This window comes from Podarcis cretensis, assembly GCF_951804945.1.
Source record: "Podarcis cretensis genome assembly, chromosome: 17".
Classification (NCBI taxonomy): Eukaryota; Metazoa; Chordata; class Lepidosauria; order Squamata; family Lacertidae; genus Podarcis; species Podarcis cretensis.
The window spans coordinates 30024867-30038863 of record NC_137187.1 but is presented as its reverse complement, the minus strand read 5'-3'; the positions used below and the strand labels follow the sequence as shown (position 1 = coordinate 30038863).

Here is a 13997-nt window from a genome sequence, read left to right as displayed (position 1 = left end):
CCAGAATGATCCACGGTTGTCAGGGGGCAGGAAGGAGGAAAAACCTGCTTGCCTGCCTGATGCCCTCCTCCACTCAAAAGCTGGTGTGTGGGCAATGTGAGGGTGACACAAGTCCTGCAGAGCACCACTCTTCCACCCAGATTGCCTCCTTTGCTCAACTGTGGAAATGAGAGGGTGATCCGAGGGGAGGTGGCGGAGGAGGAGATCTCTTTCCCCAGCCCCTGGCCTGCCTTGCACTTATTTAGGAACAGGACCAGGGTGGGCTGGGGGTGGGCCTCAGGCAGAGTGAATCCAGTGCTCCCAAGACTGGAGCCATGGGGCAAGTTTGGGGCCTGTGCACAGCCCGACTCAACTGCCCCTGGAAAATGTTACTGGGGTATTTGCTCAAGTCCCTTTTGTGAGATGTATTATAACAAGAGCAGTCAAGTACAACATTTTCCCATTGCCTAGAATGGACACACACGGGAATGTGGCTCCAGACAGGAAGGACTTCCTGTCATACCTGCTCTGGAGCTCCTCCCCGTGTGTGTGACCAGGTAGATGGGCATGACCCTGGCAGGCCAGATCAAAGGGCTGCCCACGCAACCATCTCTCTCAGTCTCTCGGACTCCTCCTCCTGGACTCTCCTGGCTCTTAGCCAGCGCATGGCTCGACCTTCACACAGGATGGAGCCCAAAAGCAGAAAGTCTGAGATGTAGCTCAGACTTCTTTTCACTGTAACCACAAGATAAAGCCTGCCTTTAGATTACTGCTGGGAATGGAATGTGAGTAAAACTTTATTCTTACTTTTAAAGAAGACTGTGTTGTGTTGTTATTATTTTAAAAAGGTAAAGGACCCCTGACAGTTAAGTCCAGTCGCGGGGATTCGAACTGGCAACCTTCTGATCGGCAAGCCCTAGGCTCAGTGGTTTAGACCACAGCACCACCTGCGTCCCTATTTATTATTATTTTAAGAGGGAAATAAAAGGGAAAACTGATCAGGAACAATCCAGGCTGGACAATCCAGACTGGATTGCTTAATTAAAGGATTCTAATTAATCATCAACTCCAACAAGTTGCAAAGGGAATGTGCTCTGCTGTTTGCTTAGTGTAAGGAGGGATAATCTCAAAACAATATATCCGCTCCTACCTTCCTTAACATTCCCACACCTTTAAGTAGAGACAAGAAACCACAACCACCATTTTACTGAAGCTTTGCTCAACTGGATACAGGAACTGATGCTTGCATTATCAAGATGCTAAATCAGCTGCAAACACTGCCTCTAGTGTGCATTTGCATGGCTGGGTACTAATACAATTCCTGTGTGTTATGGGGTGTGATGCGGCCAAGTCATCCACACAGCCCTGAGGAACTTACCACAATCGTCTTCGTCCTCAGCAGCATCGCAGTCGCTCTCTCCATCGCATTTCCAGGACACGGGGATGCAGCGACTTGACTGAGGGCCACAGCTGACTTCCCCTATATCACACTTCCTTGTGTCTGTTGAGAAACGATCAAGAGTTCACTTAAAATAATAATAATAATACCCAGAATACTGAAAAAGCTCCCATGCAAGTCAGTGCAGGTACCAGTCAAGTGAGGCTTGGTCTATGCCCTGCTCCGGGATCTCCAACCCTACAGGGGGAAGCCGATTCTCCCTTTCAGCATCTTAGGCAAGACTTGAGCAGCTTAACCTTTTGTGGGGGAGAGCGGGGAAGAGAATCTTGCATTTTTAATATTTCACAGATTTGGCTTGATGTTTGTTTACACATTTAAAACAAATACCAAACGCTACCACAACACAATAACCCCGTTTGGGGGTAATAATGCATTGGCTTATGCCAAGTTATTTGCCAATATATAGCTAATGGTTGGTTTAATGCTAAAAAGTTTTACGTAATTGTGGAGAAAGGGGCTAAGGCCCCCAGCATGGCTTCCCCCAGAAATCTGGAAGCCTAGCTTTGTAGCAAAAGTAGATGAAGGTTTGGATTGTAGGCCAGACATGGCGATCTGAATTCGAATTCCCCCCTGCCTGTCTCCTGGCCAACGGCTTAAGAGCATGTCTGCAACTTCAGTGCAAGAGGTTCTTTGTCTCAGCAATATGGAAAAAGCATGGAAGCAGCCTGCCCTGGGCACAACTTGGCTCCAGCTTTAAGGGAAGGTGGCGCAGTTGCCTTGCGGCGTTAAGGACTGGGCTACTCACAGCAAAGTTCAGATCGCTCGTCTGACGCATCTTCACAATCGGGGTCCCCATCGCACTGCCATCGGTTCGGTATACACTGCCCACTTAGGCACACGAAATCGGATGCGGCACACGTCTTCTTCACTGCAAGGAAGAGCATTTTGCTGAATTTGTCAGGGAAAAGACCATCGCTTGCTTTCAACTGCTCCGTTCAACAAGTGCCCTAGCCCAGCTAATGTGATAGTTGGTGCCAAGTGTCCTCCACAGGACCAGTGCACAGGATTTCATGCTCCTTGGAGCTGCCCTGTTGCAGAAGTCACAGCACAGCTATGAAACCCTAGTTAGGATTCTGGCCACTTCCTCAACACGAAGAATACAGGAAGCAAAATGCCAAAGGATGTGTATGGAATAAATTTGGTAGGGATGCTAAGTGTGTGTGCTGGACCTCAAAGAAAACATGGTAGCAACCTCTAGCAGAATATTTTGAAGTGCAGCTATAGTACAAGTTGGCAGAATGACATAGGCGCCCTGTTGCTCCAAGAGATGCAGGCTTGCTCCACTTCAACATTTGGAGGAGGAATTTTCTGTTTCCCAAGAGGTCTTTCAACAAGAGTTCCCAAACCCAGGATGGACGGTCAATGTATTTCAATCCTGTGTCGTTCATATCTTTATGAAACCAGCCCCATTTCATCCAATTCATGGGCAGGTTTGTTTTTAAGGGAAAATCCTACAAAATAAAAATACCACCCAGTTTTAGGAACAAACAAAAGCAACACTTATATGAGGTGGTTCAAGAGCTGCCCTTTTCTCCTTTGAGATTTTACAGCTGCTTAGAGCAGCTCTGTGGCTGCATTGTAAGATTTGTTTTAAAATGCTCTCACAACATGCAGTCAAGGAATTGTATGAAGAGAAGACAGCTGCTGCCATGGGCCTATGAGTGACACCATCTTCCCCCCATACAATTCCACCCCATCATTCAGTCCAGACCCCGAGGTCCTCTTCCAAGAGTCTTCTGGCAGTTCCCTCACTGCAAGAAGTGAGGTTACAGGGAACCAGGCAGAGGGCCTTCTCGGTGGTGGCACCCACCCTGTGGAATGCCCTCCCATCAGATGTCAAGGAAATAAACTATCTGACGTTTAGAAGACATCTGAAGGCAGCCCTGCATAGGGAAGTTTTAAATATTTGAGGTTTTATTATGTTTTGGTATATGCTGTAAGCCACCCAGAGTGGCTGGGGAAACCCAGACAGACAGACAGGGAATAAATAAAATTAATAATAAGGCATGGACCTATTGTGCACAGAGGTTCACTGACTGTGTGGTCTAATCTGTAGCCATCAAGGTGTCTGAGGTGAGCACACTAGGAAGACTCGCTTCAGTATGCAGACAGAACTGCAATTGTCCCCATCTCTATATAACAATAAATTGAGTACTGTGTTACTAAAAGCTGTTTTAAAGCACTTTTCATCTACACAGGTACTAGAGCAGGATATAAGAAAGGCATGAATAAAACCAAGTATACAATACACTAAAACCAATCAATCATAATGCATATGGAGGTCATAGAATACAAGCAGAGCAGATGAAAGGTTGGTTAAAAAGCACAATAAAAGTCCCTGGGCAAAGTAGTAAGTTTTGATCTTGTGTTGAAGTGAACATTGCAGCATGACTGCTGTCAATAAGAAGGCTATTGCATAGACAGAGCCACCACCAAAGGATGCTCATACACTTCACTGCCTGTTACTTTATTACCTCTCCGTCACCCCAAGGTCTCAGGGCAGGTTTCAATGATTGAAAATACAGTTTTAAAAAACACAATCATGACAAACAGGGTCTTGAAAATCTAACGTTCCCAGGTGTCAAAGGAGAAAGGGATGCAACTACAGCATTTGCCCCAAACTGTATAATGAAGTTGCAATACACACCTCTGTGGGGAGGGAGTCCCCCAACTTAGGGGCGGCCACAGAGAAGACCCTCTCTTGGCCTATTGGCACCCAAGCTCCTGACGGTGGCAGAATCTCCAAGAGACTACAAGTTGTTTATGTATTGACCATTACTAAATAAACAAGGAAGCAACTTAGAAGAGTCAGGCAAGCCAACACTTAAGATTCAGGTTGATCTAAGTCAGATGGCGCAAAGCACAGAGTTTTGAGCACACCTTAAGAAAAAGAAGTAACTGGGCCTGGGAAAAGACATATAAAGATTTGAAGGAAATGTGGAAAATGACTGTTAAAAAAAATTGAAATTATGATACTGAGATGTACAGTACAGATGTACAGAGATGTACAGGATTGTTTGAGCAAAAGACTTTGTTCCAATACATGAGACTGGATGTCAGGCCAAGTCCAACTAGCCCCTATAGGAGGAAGAAGCCCTGGCCAAAGAAGATAAGAAAAAGAAGACTGGTAAAATAAATTACTGAACTGTGCAGGACAAATTATTATTAAAAAGGGCAACTGTTTAATGCATATTTTTTTAAGCTTTGTGTATAGATTTTTACATCAGTATAACTTTTAAAAGTCACTTGCAATAAGATGGAGGTTTTAAAATTGGATTGTCAAGGATATAAGATTTCATGGACGTGCATGAGCAAGTATATTATAATGGAACCTAGAGGGGGAGTGGAGGGAAGTCAAACAAAAATTATCGTTTAATTTGGTTATGATTTTTTTCTGTCCCCCCCCCCCCCATTTTGTTATTTTAGGAAAATCAATAAAATGTTATAGAAAAAAAAGGGGGGGGGAGAGAAAAAAATAATAATTGCCCAATTGCCTTAGTCAAAACCAGTGGCCCATCCCACATGCAACCAAGGAACTGACTCCCTTGATAGGGATGCATGCTTTGATAAGCCTGACGTGAACCTCTAACTGCAGTCATTTTGCTCTTCATGGTTTGCTGCCAGCTACCCAAGCTCAAAGCATGTCAGAGGCAGGCCAAAGGACCTGCTGAGCTACTTTGCTACTCAACTACGGGCTCAGTGGCTATGCAAGACCTTCCTTACCACAGGACAGTTCATCACTGCCATCGGTGCAGTCTGGATCTCCGTCACATCTCCATAGCAGCGTTATGCAGCGGCCATTGTGACACTGGAACTGAGAGTCATCACAAGTCACTCTTGTACCTTGAATTAAGAAACAAGCCTGTTAGATGCAGAAGCAGTAATTCAGAGTTAACCGATCCAATGCATTCTTTTACAGGGACAAAGCTTTTTTGCTTTTAGTGTCAGCATTTGGCATCGTCCTCTGTTCAGCTGTCACGGGATGCTCCTTCTAAACATGGCAAAGGGAGGATCCCATGATATCCAACGTACAAATTCCTTAATTCACACAGCTCAAGTCCTATCACTCTTCTGGATATGACTAGCAACTAAAGGTAAAGGTAAAGGTACCCCTGCCCGTACGGGCCAGTCTTGACAGACTCTGGGGTTGTGCGCCCATCTCACTTAAGAGGCCAGGGGCCAGCGCTGTCCGGAGACACTTCCGGGTCACGTGGCCAGCGTGACATTGCTGCTCTGGCCAGAGCCAGAGCCAGAGCCGCACACGGAAACGCCGTTTACCTTCCCGCTGGTAAGCGGTCCCTATTTATCTACTTGCACCCGGAGGTGCTTTCGAACTGCTAGGTTGGCAGGCGCTGGGACCGAGCAGCGGGAGCGCACCCCGCCGCAGGGATTCGAACCGCCGACCTTTCGATCAGCAAGCCCTAGGTGCTGAGGCTTTAACCCACAGCGCCACCTGCGTCCCATGACTAGCAACTAGCTTTGATTTATTCTGTGCTCAGCAAAAAGAGATTAACAACCAGCCATGTTAGTAAAGTAAGGCCACAAACATTGCTAGCCTGCAATACTTACCAGTCTGCTAAGAGGCTAGTTTTAAAATGGTCTTTTAGCAGGAAAGCTGGCGAAAGAGGACTGGTAGATTCATTCCCTCCTTCCACTGGACTGCTTTCCCATTTGCACAGAATCTCATGTCACCTGTAGCTACAAGGGGAGCCCTTAAACCACAGGTCCACTTTAGCAGCAAGTAGACCCCATGGATAATGATCTTGCCATGGAATATCACTCTCAATCACAACCTGAAAGAGTATTAATATGGCTTTCTAGTCCCTGAAAGTCAGGCTATTTTACTTTTTTATATATATATATAGCATTTTAACTATACTGAGCCACTTAAAAGACCAAGATACATGTACACGTATCTTGAAAAAGTTAATACAGTGGTACCTCAGGTTACATACGCTTCAGGTTACATATGCTTCAGGTTACAGACTCCACTAACCCAGAAATAGTACCTCAGGTTAAGAACTTTGCTTCAGGATGAGAACAGAAATCGTTCTCCGGTGGCGCAGCAGCAGCAGGAGGCCCCATTAGCTAAAGTGGTGCTTCAGGTTAAGAACAGTTTCAGCTTAAGAACAGACCTCCGGAATGAATTAAGTACTTAACTCGAAGTACCACTGTATGGCCTAGCTCAGCTGTTCAGGTTTCAGGTGACAATAGATGCGTCAAGGAGATGCTGAGATGCACAGTTCTATCACTGATGCAAGTTTTGCTGTCATCTTGGGAGAAAGCCCCACTGAATATTTGGGGAGCCTATGCTTTTGAATTATGGTGCTGGAGGAGACTCTTGAGAGTCCTGTGGACCGCAAGAAGATCAAACCTATCCATTCTGAAGGAAATCAGCCTTGAGTGCTCACTGGAAGGACAGATCCTGAACCTGAGACTCCAATACTTTGGCCACCTCATGAGAACAGAAGACTCCCTGGAAAAGACCCTGATGTTGGGAAAGATGGAGGGCACAAGGAGAAGGGGACGACCGAGGACGAGATGGTTGGACAGTGTTCTCGAAGCTACCAGCATGAGTTTGACTAAACTGTGGGAGGCAGTGGAAGACAGAAATGCCTGGTGTGCTCTGGTCCATGGGGTCACGAAGAGTCGGACATGACTAAACGACTAAACCACAACAACAATACTTTTGCCAAACCACCAAGCACTAAACATACCGGTAGATTATAACACCCCCTGGGCAGATAGTTTCATCTAAGAGAAGATAAGGCACACACTATATAGCTGAGCAAATTCTGAGTCGACAAAGCAGGGAGCAATGGCCAGTATCAAGAAATGAGTCACCCTGAAAAGACTTTGCAAGCATGCATTCAAAGAGTGGGATGGTTGAGAACAGGCTGACATCAGAGAAGACATGCAGGCAGAGTTCAAGAGCAGTTCAAGACTGGAGGGGCCAAGTAATAGCGTACTTAGGGTTTCTTTAAGGAAGATTTTTAGTTCCAAAATGCTAAAATAAAGCCTACACATATAAACCAACATGTATACTACACAAACATGCAGAAGAGTATACAGAATGTGAACACTACCAGGAATTTTTACTTGTGAAGCGACTTTTATCAGAATTTAGGTGTGCCAGATCAGCCTCCTAGACTCATATGTGCAAACACACGCTATATAAATCACCATGGAAGAAGCAGTCTGAATGCCATGCGCCAAAACTTATGCTCCTTAAGTTAGTTGTCTTGATATGCTCTGAGACATCTTTGTGAGGTTCCTTTGGGGTCTCAACTCAAAGTTCATAGGATCAACTAATTCTAGGAAGATGTTCATCACCCCCTGAAGGCTAAGTGGAATTTCAGCACTTGCAGATACCATTTTTATTATGTAAAATATATTTATTACAGTATGCGGGTGGCACTGTAGTCTAAACCAAAGAGCCTAGGGCTTGCCGATCAGTAGGTTGGCGGTTTGAATCTCCACAACAGGGTGAGCTCCCGTTGCTCGGTCCCTGCTCCTGCCCACCTAGCAGTTTGAAAGCATGTCAGTGCAAGTAGATAAATAGGTACCGCTCTGGCGGGAAGGTAAACGGCATTTCTGTGTGCTGCTCTGGTTCTCCAAGCAGCTTAGTCATGATGGCCACATGACCCAGAAAAACTGTCTGCAGACAAACGTCAGCTCCCTCGGCCAGTAAAGTGAGATGAACGTCGCAACCCCAGAGTCATCCTCAACTGGACTTAACAGTCAGGGGTACAAAAAAAACCCAACAACAAAAAAAACCACTTCTCCCCCACCCCAGATGATAGCAGGGTTGGGAGAAATGGAGCAAAGTCAGGAATCCTGCAGTGGAAGTTTCTAGTTTCCAGTACACAATACATAGAAAAGGAAAAGTTTAACTAACTTAACTAGATTTGAAAACTGAAATAAAACAAATTCAATATATAAATAATAAAACTGAGCAATGCAACTGAGCCAACAACTAGAAACGGGGAGACCCAAGAATTCACCCCATGACTACAGCAAAGAATCACATCTCAAGAAAGTGTTATCCCTGGTTCTTTTGAGTCAGGGGATCTTGAACCTGCAAAGGGGAAGAGAGATTCTGTTTGGCCTTCAGGATGCAGCTACTCGAATTTTTTGCTTGCACACATTCTGAATGCTTGTACTGTAACTGGGAAAATAATTCCCCATGGCCTGCAAAACATTGCTGAATTGGAAACAGGAGTGCATTTAAGAGAGGGCTTGGATGGGTAAGGGCATAAGGGGGAACGCAAGACAAACAGCCACCATTTAAAATGCAGTACTGAAACTATGATTGGTAGCAGAGGCTTAGCCATGGCACAATGGCATAGCTGCCTGCTGTTGACCCAAACTCCATTATTTGATGTAAAGGTGACATCTAGCACATGAAACCACTACTCAAGGCTAACCAGCCATACACAGAAGCACAGAAAGCTGCTTGATACAAGGTCAGACTATTGGTCCTTCTAGCCAAGACCAGCATCTCTCCAGGATTTCAGACAGCAGTCTTTCGTAACACCACTTAATGTGTCTGGGATAAAATGGCAACCTTCTGCATGCAGAGCATATGTTACTCACCAGTGAACTACAACCATCCTCACATACAATTTAGAAGCTTATAAACTATAAGCAGGTTGGTGTGGGGGACTCCGTGCCCCCAAAGGACCAGGTGTGCAGCCTGGGAGTCATTCTGGACTCACAGCTGTCCATGGAGGTGCAGGTCAATTCTGTGTCCAGGGCAGCTGTCTACCAGCTTCATCTGGTATGCAGGCCGAGACCCTTCCTGCCCACAGACTGTCTTGCCAGAGTGGTGCATCCTCTAGTTATCTCCCGCTTGGACTACTGCCATGTGCTCTACGTGGGGCTACCTTTGAAAGTGATCTGGAAACTACAACTAATCCAGAATGCGGCAGCTAGATTGGTAACTGGGAGAAGCCACCGAGACCATATGACACCAGTCCTAAAGGATCTTCCCTGGCTCCCAGTACATTTCTGAGCACAATTCAAAGTGTTGGTGCTGCCTTTAAAGCCTTAAATGGCCTTGGCCCAGTATACCTGAAGGAGCTTCTTCACTCCCATCGATCAGCCCAGACACACAGGTTCAGCGCTGAGGGTCTTCTGGTGGTTCCCTCACTGTGAGAAGTGAAGTTACAGGGAACCAGGCAGAGGGCCTTCTCGGCAGTAGCCTTCTCGGCAGTGGCACTTGCCCTCCCATCAAGGAGATAAATAAGACATGTGAAGGCAGTCATGTATAGGGAAGTTTTAATGTTTTATTATATTTTTATATATGTTGGAAGCTGCCCCGAGTGGCTGGTGCAACCTAGCCAGATGCGTGGTGTATAAATTTTGCAGCATTATTACTACTATATTATTATTATTATTATTATTATTATTATTACAACAACAACAACAACACATCAGCAGGTCTCACTTTCCACAAAGTGGAACAGCTTCCTTTTGCAAGTATAATTGCGGTAAGGAAAGTGCTGCCTGACATGCAAAGGAATCAGAGTAGCTGACTTTTATCTAGTACTGTACTCCAGTTTTTGAACTTATTACTTCCAGAAGCAAGGAATTGTGCTCCTCCTCCCAGCACGTACTCCCAAGCCGATCTGAAGGACAAGAATAAATTCTCTTCTGCGCAGGCTCTAGTCAGGCTCATCTGTCTAGAAGCACAGTGAAACATGATCCAGGCATTGTAAAGGCCAAGGAAATGCAGCATGATGCAAGACTCTTCTTAATTTGTTGCATCATTTCCATGTTTACTTTTGCCACCTGAAGGTTAGTAAAGAGCATTTATTTTAGTCCTCACTAAAACAGCAATTGGTGATCTAAGTCAACTCCTCTTAGCAGAGCTTGCCAGTATAATGTACAGTCAGTGCTCAGAAATAAACTTCTGGCTGGAAGTGGCATTTCCTGATTAGATACCTAGAAGTGAAGACTTGGGAAATGGGTGATATGTGCAGGGTCCCAGCCTCGGGCACGACAAACATTACCACCACCAACGCAAGCTCCATCTTTCTATTTGGTTAGTTGATGAACTAGCCTGGTAGTAAAAAGGTAAAGGGACCCCTGACCATTATGTCCAGTCGTGACCGACTCTGGGGTTGCGCGCTCATCTCGCTCTATAGGCTGAGGGAGCCGGCGTTTGTCCGCAGACATCTTCCGGGTCATGTGGCCAGCATGACTAAGCCGCTTCTGGTGAACCAGAGCAGCACACGGAAACGCCGTATACCTTCCCACCAGAGCGGTACCTATTTTTCTACTTGCACTTTGATGTGCTTTCGAACTGCTAGGTAGGCAGGAGCTGGGACTGAACAATGGGAGCTCACCCCGTCGTGGGGATTCAAACCGCCGACCTTCTGATCGGCAAGTCCTAGGCTCTGTGGTTTAACCCACAGCGCCACCCGCATCCCTCAGCCTGGTAGTAGGCCAATGCTAAATTGAACTACACAGAAGTGACAAGCATTCACCACCTGATTGGAGAATGCATTAGCCGGTGACCCAGGTTAATGCAGAGCCAACACATTTAAGGCCTTGTGAATTAGAATCTCAAAGTAGTTGCTTTGAGGTTGGTTTGTTCTTTGCACAATCGAGGAGCACCTCCGTTTTATGAAACAAAAATATATAAAATAAAGTTTCAGGGTCTATATTTATATTCCCAAGGGAGGACCTCTTCTAAAAGTTGGCACGTGCCCAAATTAAGCAGGATTTATTTAAGTGCCAGTGATGCGGTATCTGAATGGCTGGTATCCCTGCTCCACCAGGGATAGCTAACAGCCCCCTCCCTGCCCAGACAACCCTCCCCAGCCATAGCTTTCTCTCCAGGACTTCACCCTGAATTAGTCAAATGGGGCTGTGCATCTATAGGTGTTCTCAAGAGTATAGCCCCCAAGACGGATGACTGGTCATAACAATGTGGTCCTTAAGCCAAGAAAGTCTTAGCCATGCCCATTTAGGAGGACCAGCTGCAAGGAGATCGTTAGGACAAGAAGGTCCTTATTATACCAAGTTCAGAGTTTCCAGCACACATTTTAACTACACAAAGTACTTCTGAAGAATTCAGGTATCCAGTCACTACAGTTTTCATTAGCAGAAATTCAGAATTTAGGTTTGGGGTCATGGCAGATTTTGTCTGCTGGTGTCCCTGCTCAGCCCTTTCTGGCCTAGAGGGGCCAGTTATAGGCTATTCTGGCCTACTTAAACAGGATAGCCACCAGCATCAAGTACTTTCAAGTGCAGATTTCCCTTTAACACCAATGGCCTTCATTGGAGTTGTCTGGTGCGGCTCTTCTCGAAGCTGTTACTCAAAGTCTCATTTAACTCTCCAGTTGCTCCCCGTTTATCTTCAAGCCACACACACTTCAGGTTAGCAAAGCAAATTTTGAAAAAGTGTCATTTTAGGGAGCGGCTGGTTCATAGTTTAACTACTCAAACAAACGCTTCTGTCCCAGGTGTTACTTATAAACCTTCGCAGAGCCACTGCTTAAAGAGCAGAGAGCAGTTGCCACCAGAGGAGACCCAAATGTCAGCCCAAATTGCGCAGAAAACACGGGGGTTTGTTCACAGGCCACGAGCAAAGGCGGCACTCCAAGAAGCTTCACTCCGCCCCCCCAAGTCCCCCTGTTTCATTCTAGTCCCATTCCGGTATCTTATGGACGGAGCTCCGGACCACCAAACAGTTCACCTGATCCATAAAGGCAGCCAGAGCAATTAGTTGGACTATGGAGTTTGGAGAGCCTTTCAGAGAATCTGAAAGCGGGGTCTTGAAATGGGTAAAACGCGCCTGGGATGGACCCTGCAAGCAACAGGGGAGCAGCAAGAGGGAAGCCAGCTGCTCTCTCTCTCTGCCATGGAAATCTCCTCCCAGGGCGAAATGGGGGAAAGATCCCAGGTGATCTCTTCACCGGCGGAGTGGAGGCAGCAGCAGCAGCCCTGGAAACAAAGAGCCTCTGCCTGCCCCCCTCCTCCCGAGGCCTGCCGGCTTCTTCGGCCGTGGCACGGAAAGGAGATCCCGTCCATCTCTCACCAGGGCTTCCCTCGACGCCCCCCGCGAAGCGACGTCCCCCCTCGGGTGCCCAGAAGCAGCCCGCGGCTGTGGCTACTCCGGCGCGTCGGGCTGCGTTTCTCGGGCTGCTTTTCCGAGGGGGGACCTTATTCCACCCGGAGACCCCCGGGAGGAGGGAGCGCCCACCCAGACGCACCCCTTCCTCACCCACGGGAACCCCCAAGCCTCCTGCCGGCGCGCGGTGCCTCCTCGTCGTCCCTCCTGCTCCTCCGCCCGCGGCGCTTCCCCGCACCCGCGTGGAAAAGGCCCCGCGCAACGTCTCGCTGCCGGCTACTCACCGCGCGCCGCGGGCAGGCCAGCCGAGGCCAGCAGCAGAGGCAGCCAGACAAGAGCCCAGCCGGGCAGCGCGCCCATCGTGCGGCGCCTCCTCGCGCAGCTCCGCGGAGCCAAAGCAGGCGCGGGAGCGGCGGACGGGCAGGAAACAGCAGCAGCGGTGGCGATGACCGAGTCCGTCCTTCTTTCCACCCGCGCGGCTCCTTTTTGGAAAGCGGAGCCGGCAGACTCCCGGACGAGGCAGGCGGCGCAAGGACGGACGAGGCGCGTCTCCGGGAGGCCCCCTGGCTTGCGCGCACCCGCGTCCGGCGGCGCGGGCGAGGTTGACGGGGCGAGCAGGCGGGGAGGGCGGGCTGCGCGTCTCCGGGCGCTCTTATAGAGGCGCCGCGCTACCTCCGCGGCCGCGTGCGGGCGCTTGGCTGGGCGGCGTCTGCGGGGCTCCTGCCCGCGCCTCCAATCGCCAGCGCCGCCGCTGCCCTGATTTCCTGATGCGCCCAACCTGGCGCCGCAGCTGCGCCGGGCGCGCGCCCGACGCGCGCAGCCGCGATCCCGCGCGCGCCGCCCAGCTGCGAAGGAGGGAGCAGGCGCGCAAGGGAGGCTCTTGGGCGCCCGCGCCTCCGCCTGCGCGCAGGAGAGCCGCGCGCGCCCCGCACCTCCGCGCAGTAAGTTGCGCCTTGACCGGCGGGGGTGGCGGGAGGAGATCCACGCGCGGAAAGGCAGGATTGTCCCACATTTTAGTGTGATACACTTTCGTCCTGTGTTTCAAGTCTTCTCTCTTTCTCTCTCTCTGCCAAGTTAGGAACCCTCTCCACAGGCAGGTGTTTTGAAAAGGTGTAGCAAAGACCCCAGGAACCCTAGGCTTGGAGGGGACCTCCTGGTTCGTCTAGTCCAACCTCTTACAACACGGGAACCTTTTGCTCCACATGGGGCTCGAACCCACCACCCGGAGACGAAGAGGCTCACGCTCCACCAACCGAGCCCTGCGTGGCCAAACATAGAGGGGGAAATAAATTCGTGTGCACGTGCGTGCGTGAGGAATTCGAGAGGGGCCGCAGGAGACTGGAATGGATTGCTTTGAAGTTACTTTTGGGCGGACGGAACCAAAGGGACCCCTGCCCCTCGGTTGGTCCTAATAAAGGCATGGCCCAGATATGGGGATTCTAACCATGTCTACTCGGAAGTAAGTCCCATTGTTGAGTA

General features: G+C 48.6%; 1 protein-coding gene across 3 annotated transcripts in view; it reads right to left on the bottom strand.

Moving 5' to 3' along the window:
* VLDLR (very low density lipoprotein receptor) overlaps nucleotides 1-13210 on the bottom strand; it is a 28563-nt gene extending 15353 nt beyond the window's left edge. For 2 of the 3 annotated variants that reach the window (XM_079959304.1, XM_079959306.1), the window contains exons 1-4: nucleotides 12803-13210; nucleotides 5162-5281; nucleotides 2184-2306; nucleotides 1358-1480 (exon numbers count right to left, since the gene is read on the bottom strand). In XM_079959304.1, coding sequence (XP_079815430.1) covers nucleotides 1358-1480; nucleotides 2184-2306; nucleotides 5162-5281; nucleotides 12803-12878 — 442 coding nt within the window. In that variant the 5' untranslated portion in view covers nucleotides 12879-13210. The remainder of the gene's footprint in view (nucleotides 1-1357; nucleotides 1481-2183; nucleotides 2307-5161; nucleotides 5282-12802) is intronic. The other variant, XM_079959305.1, reaches the window with a different exon arrangement.
* Between the last annotated feature and the right edge of the window lie 787 nt (nucleotides 13211-13997).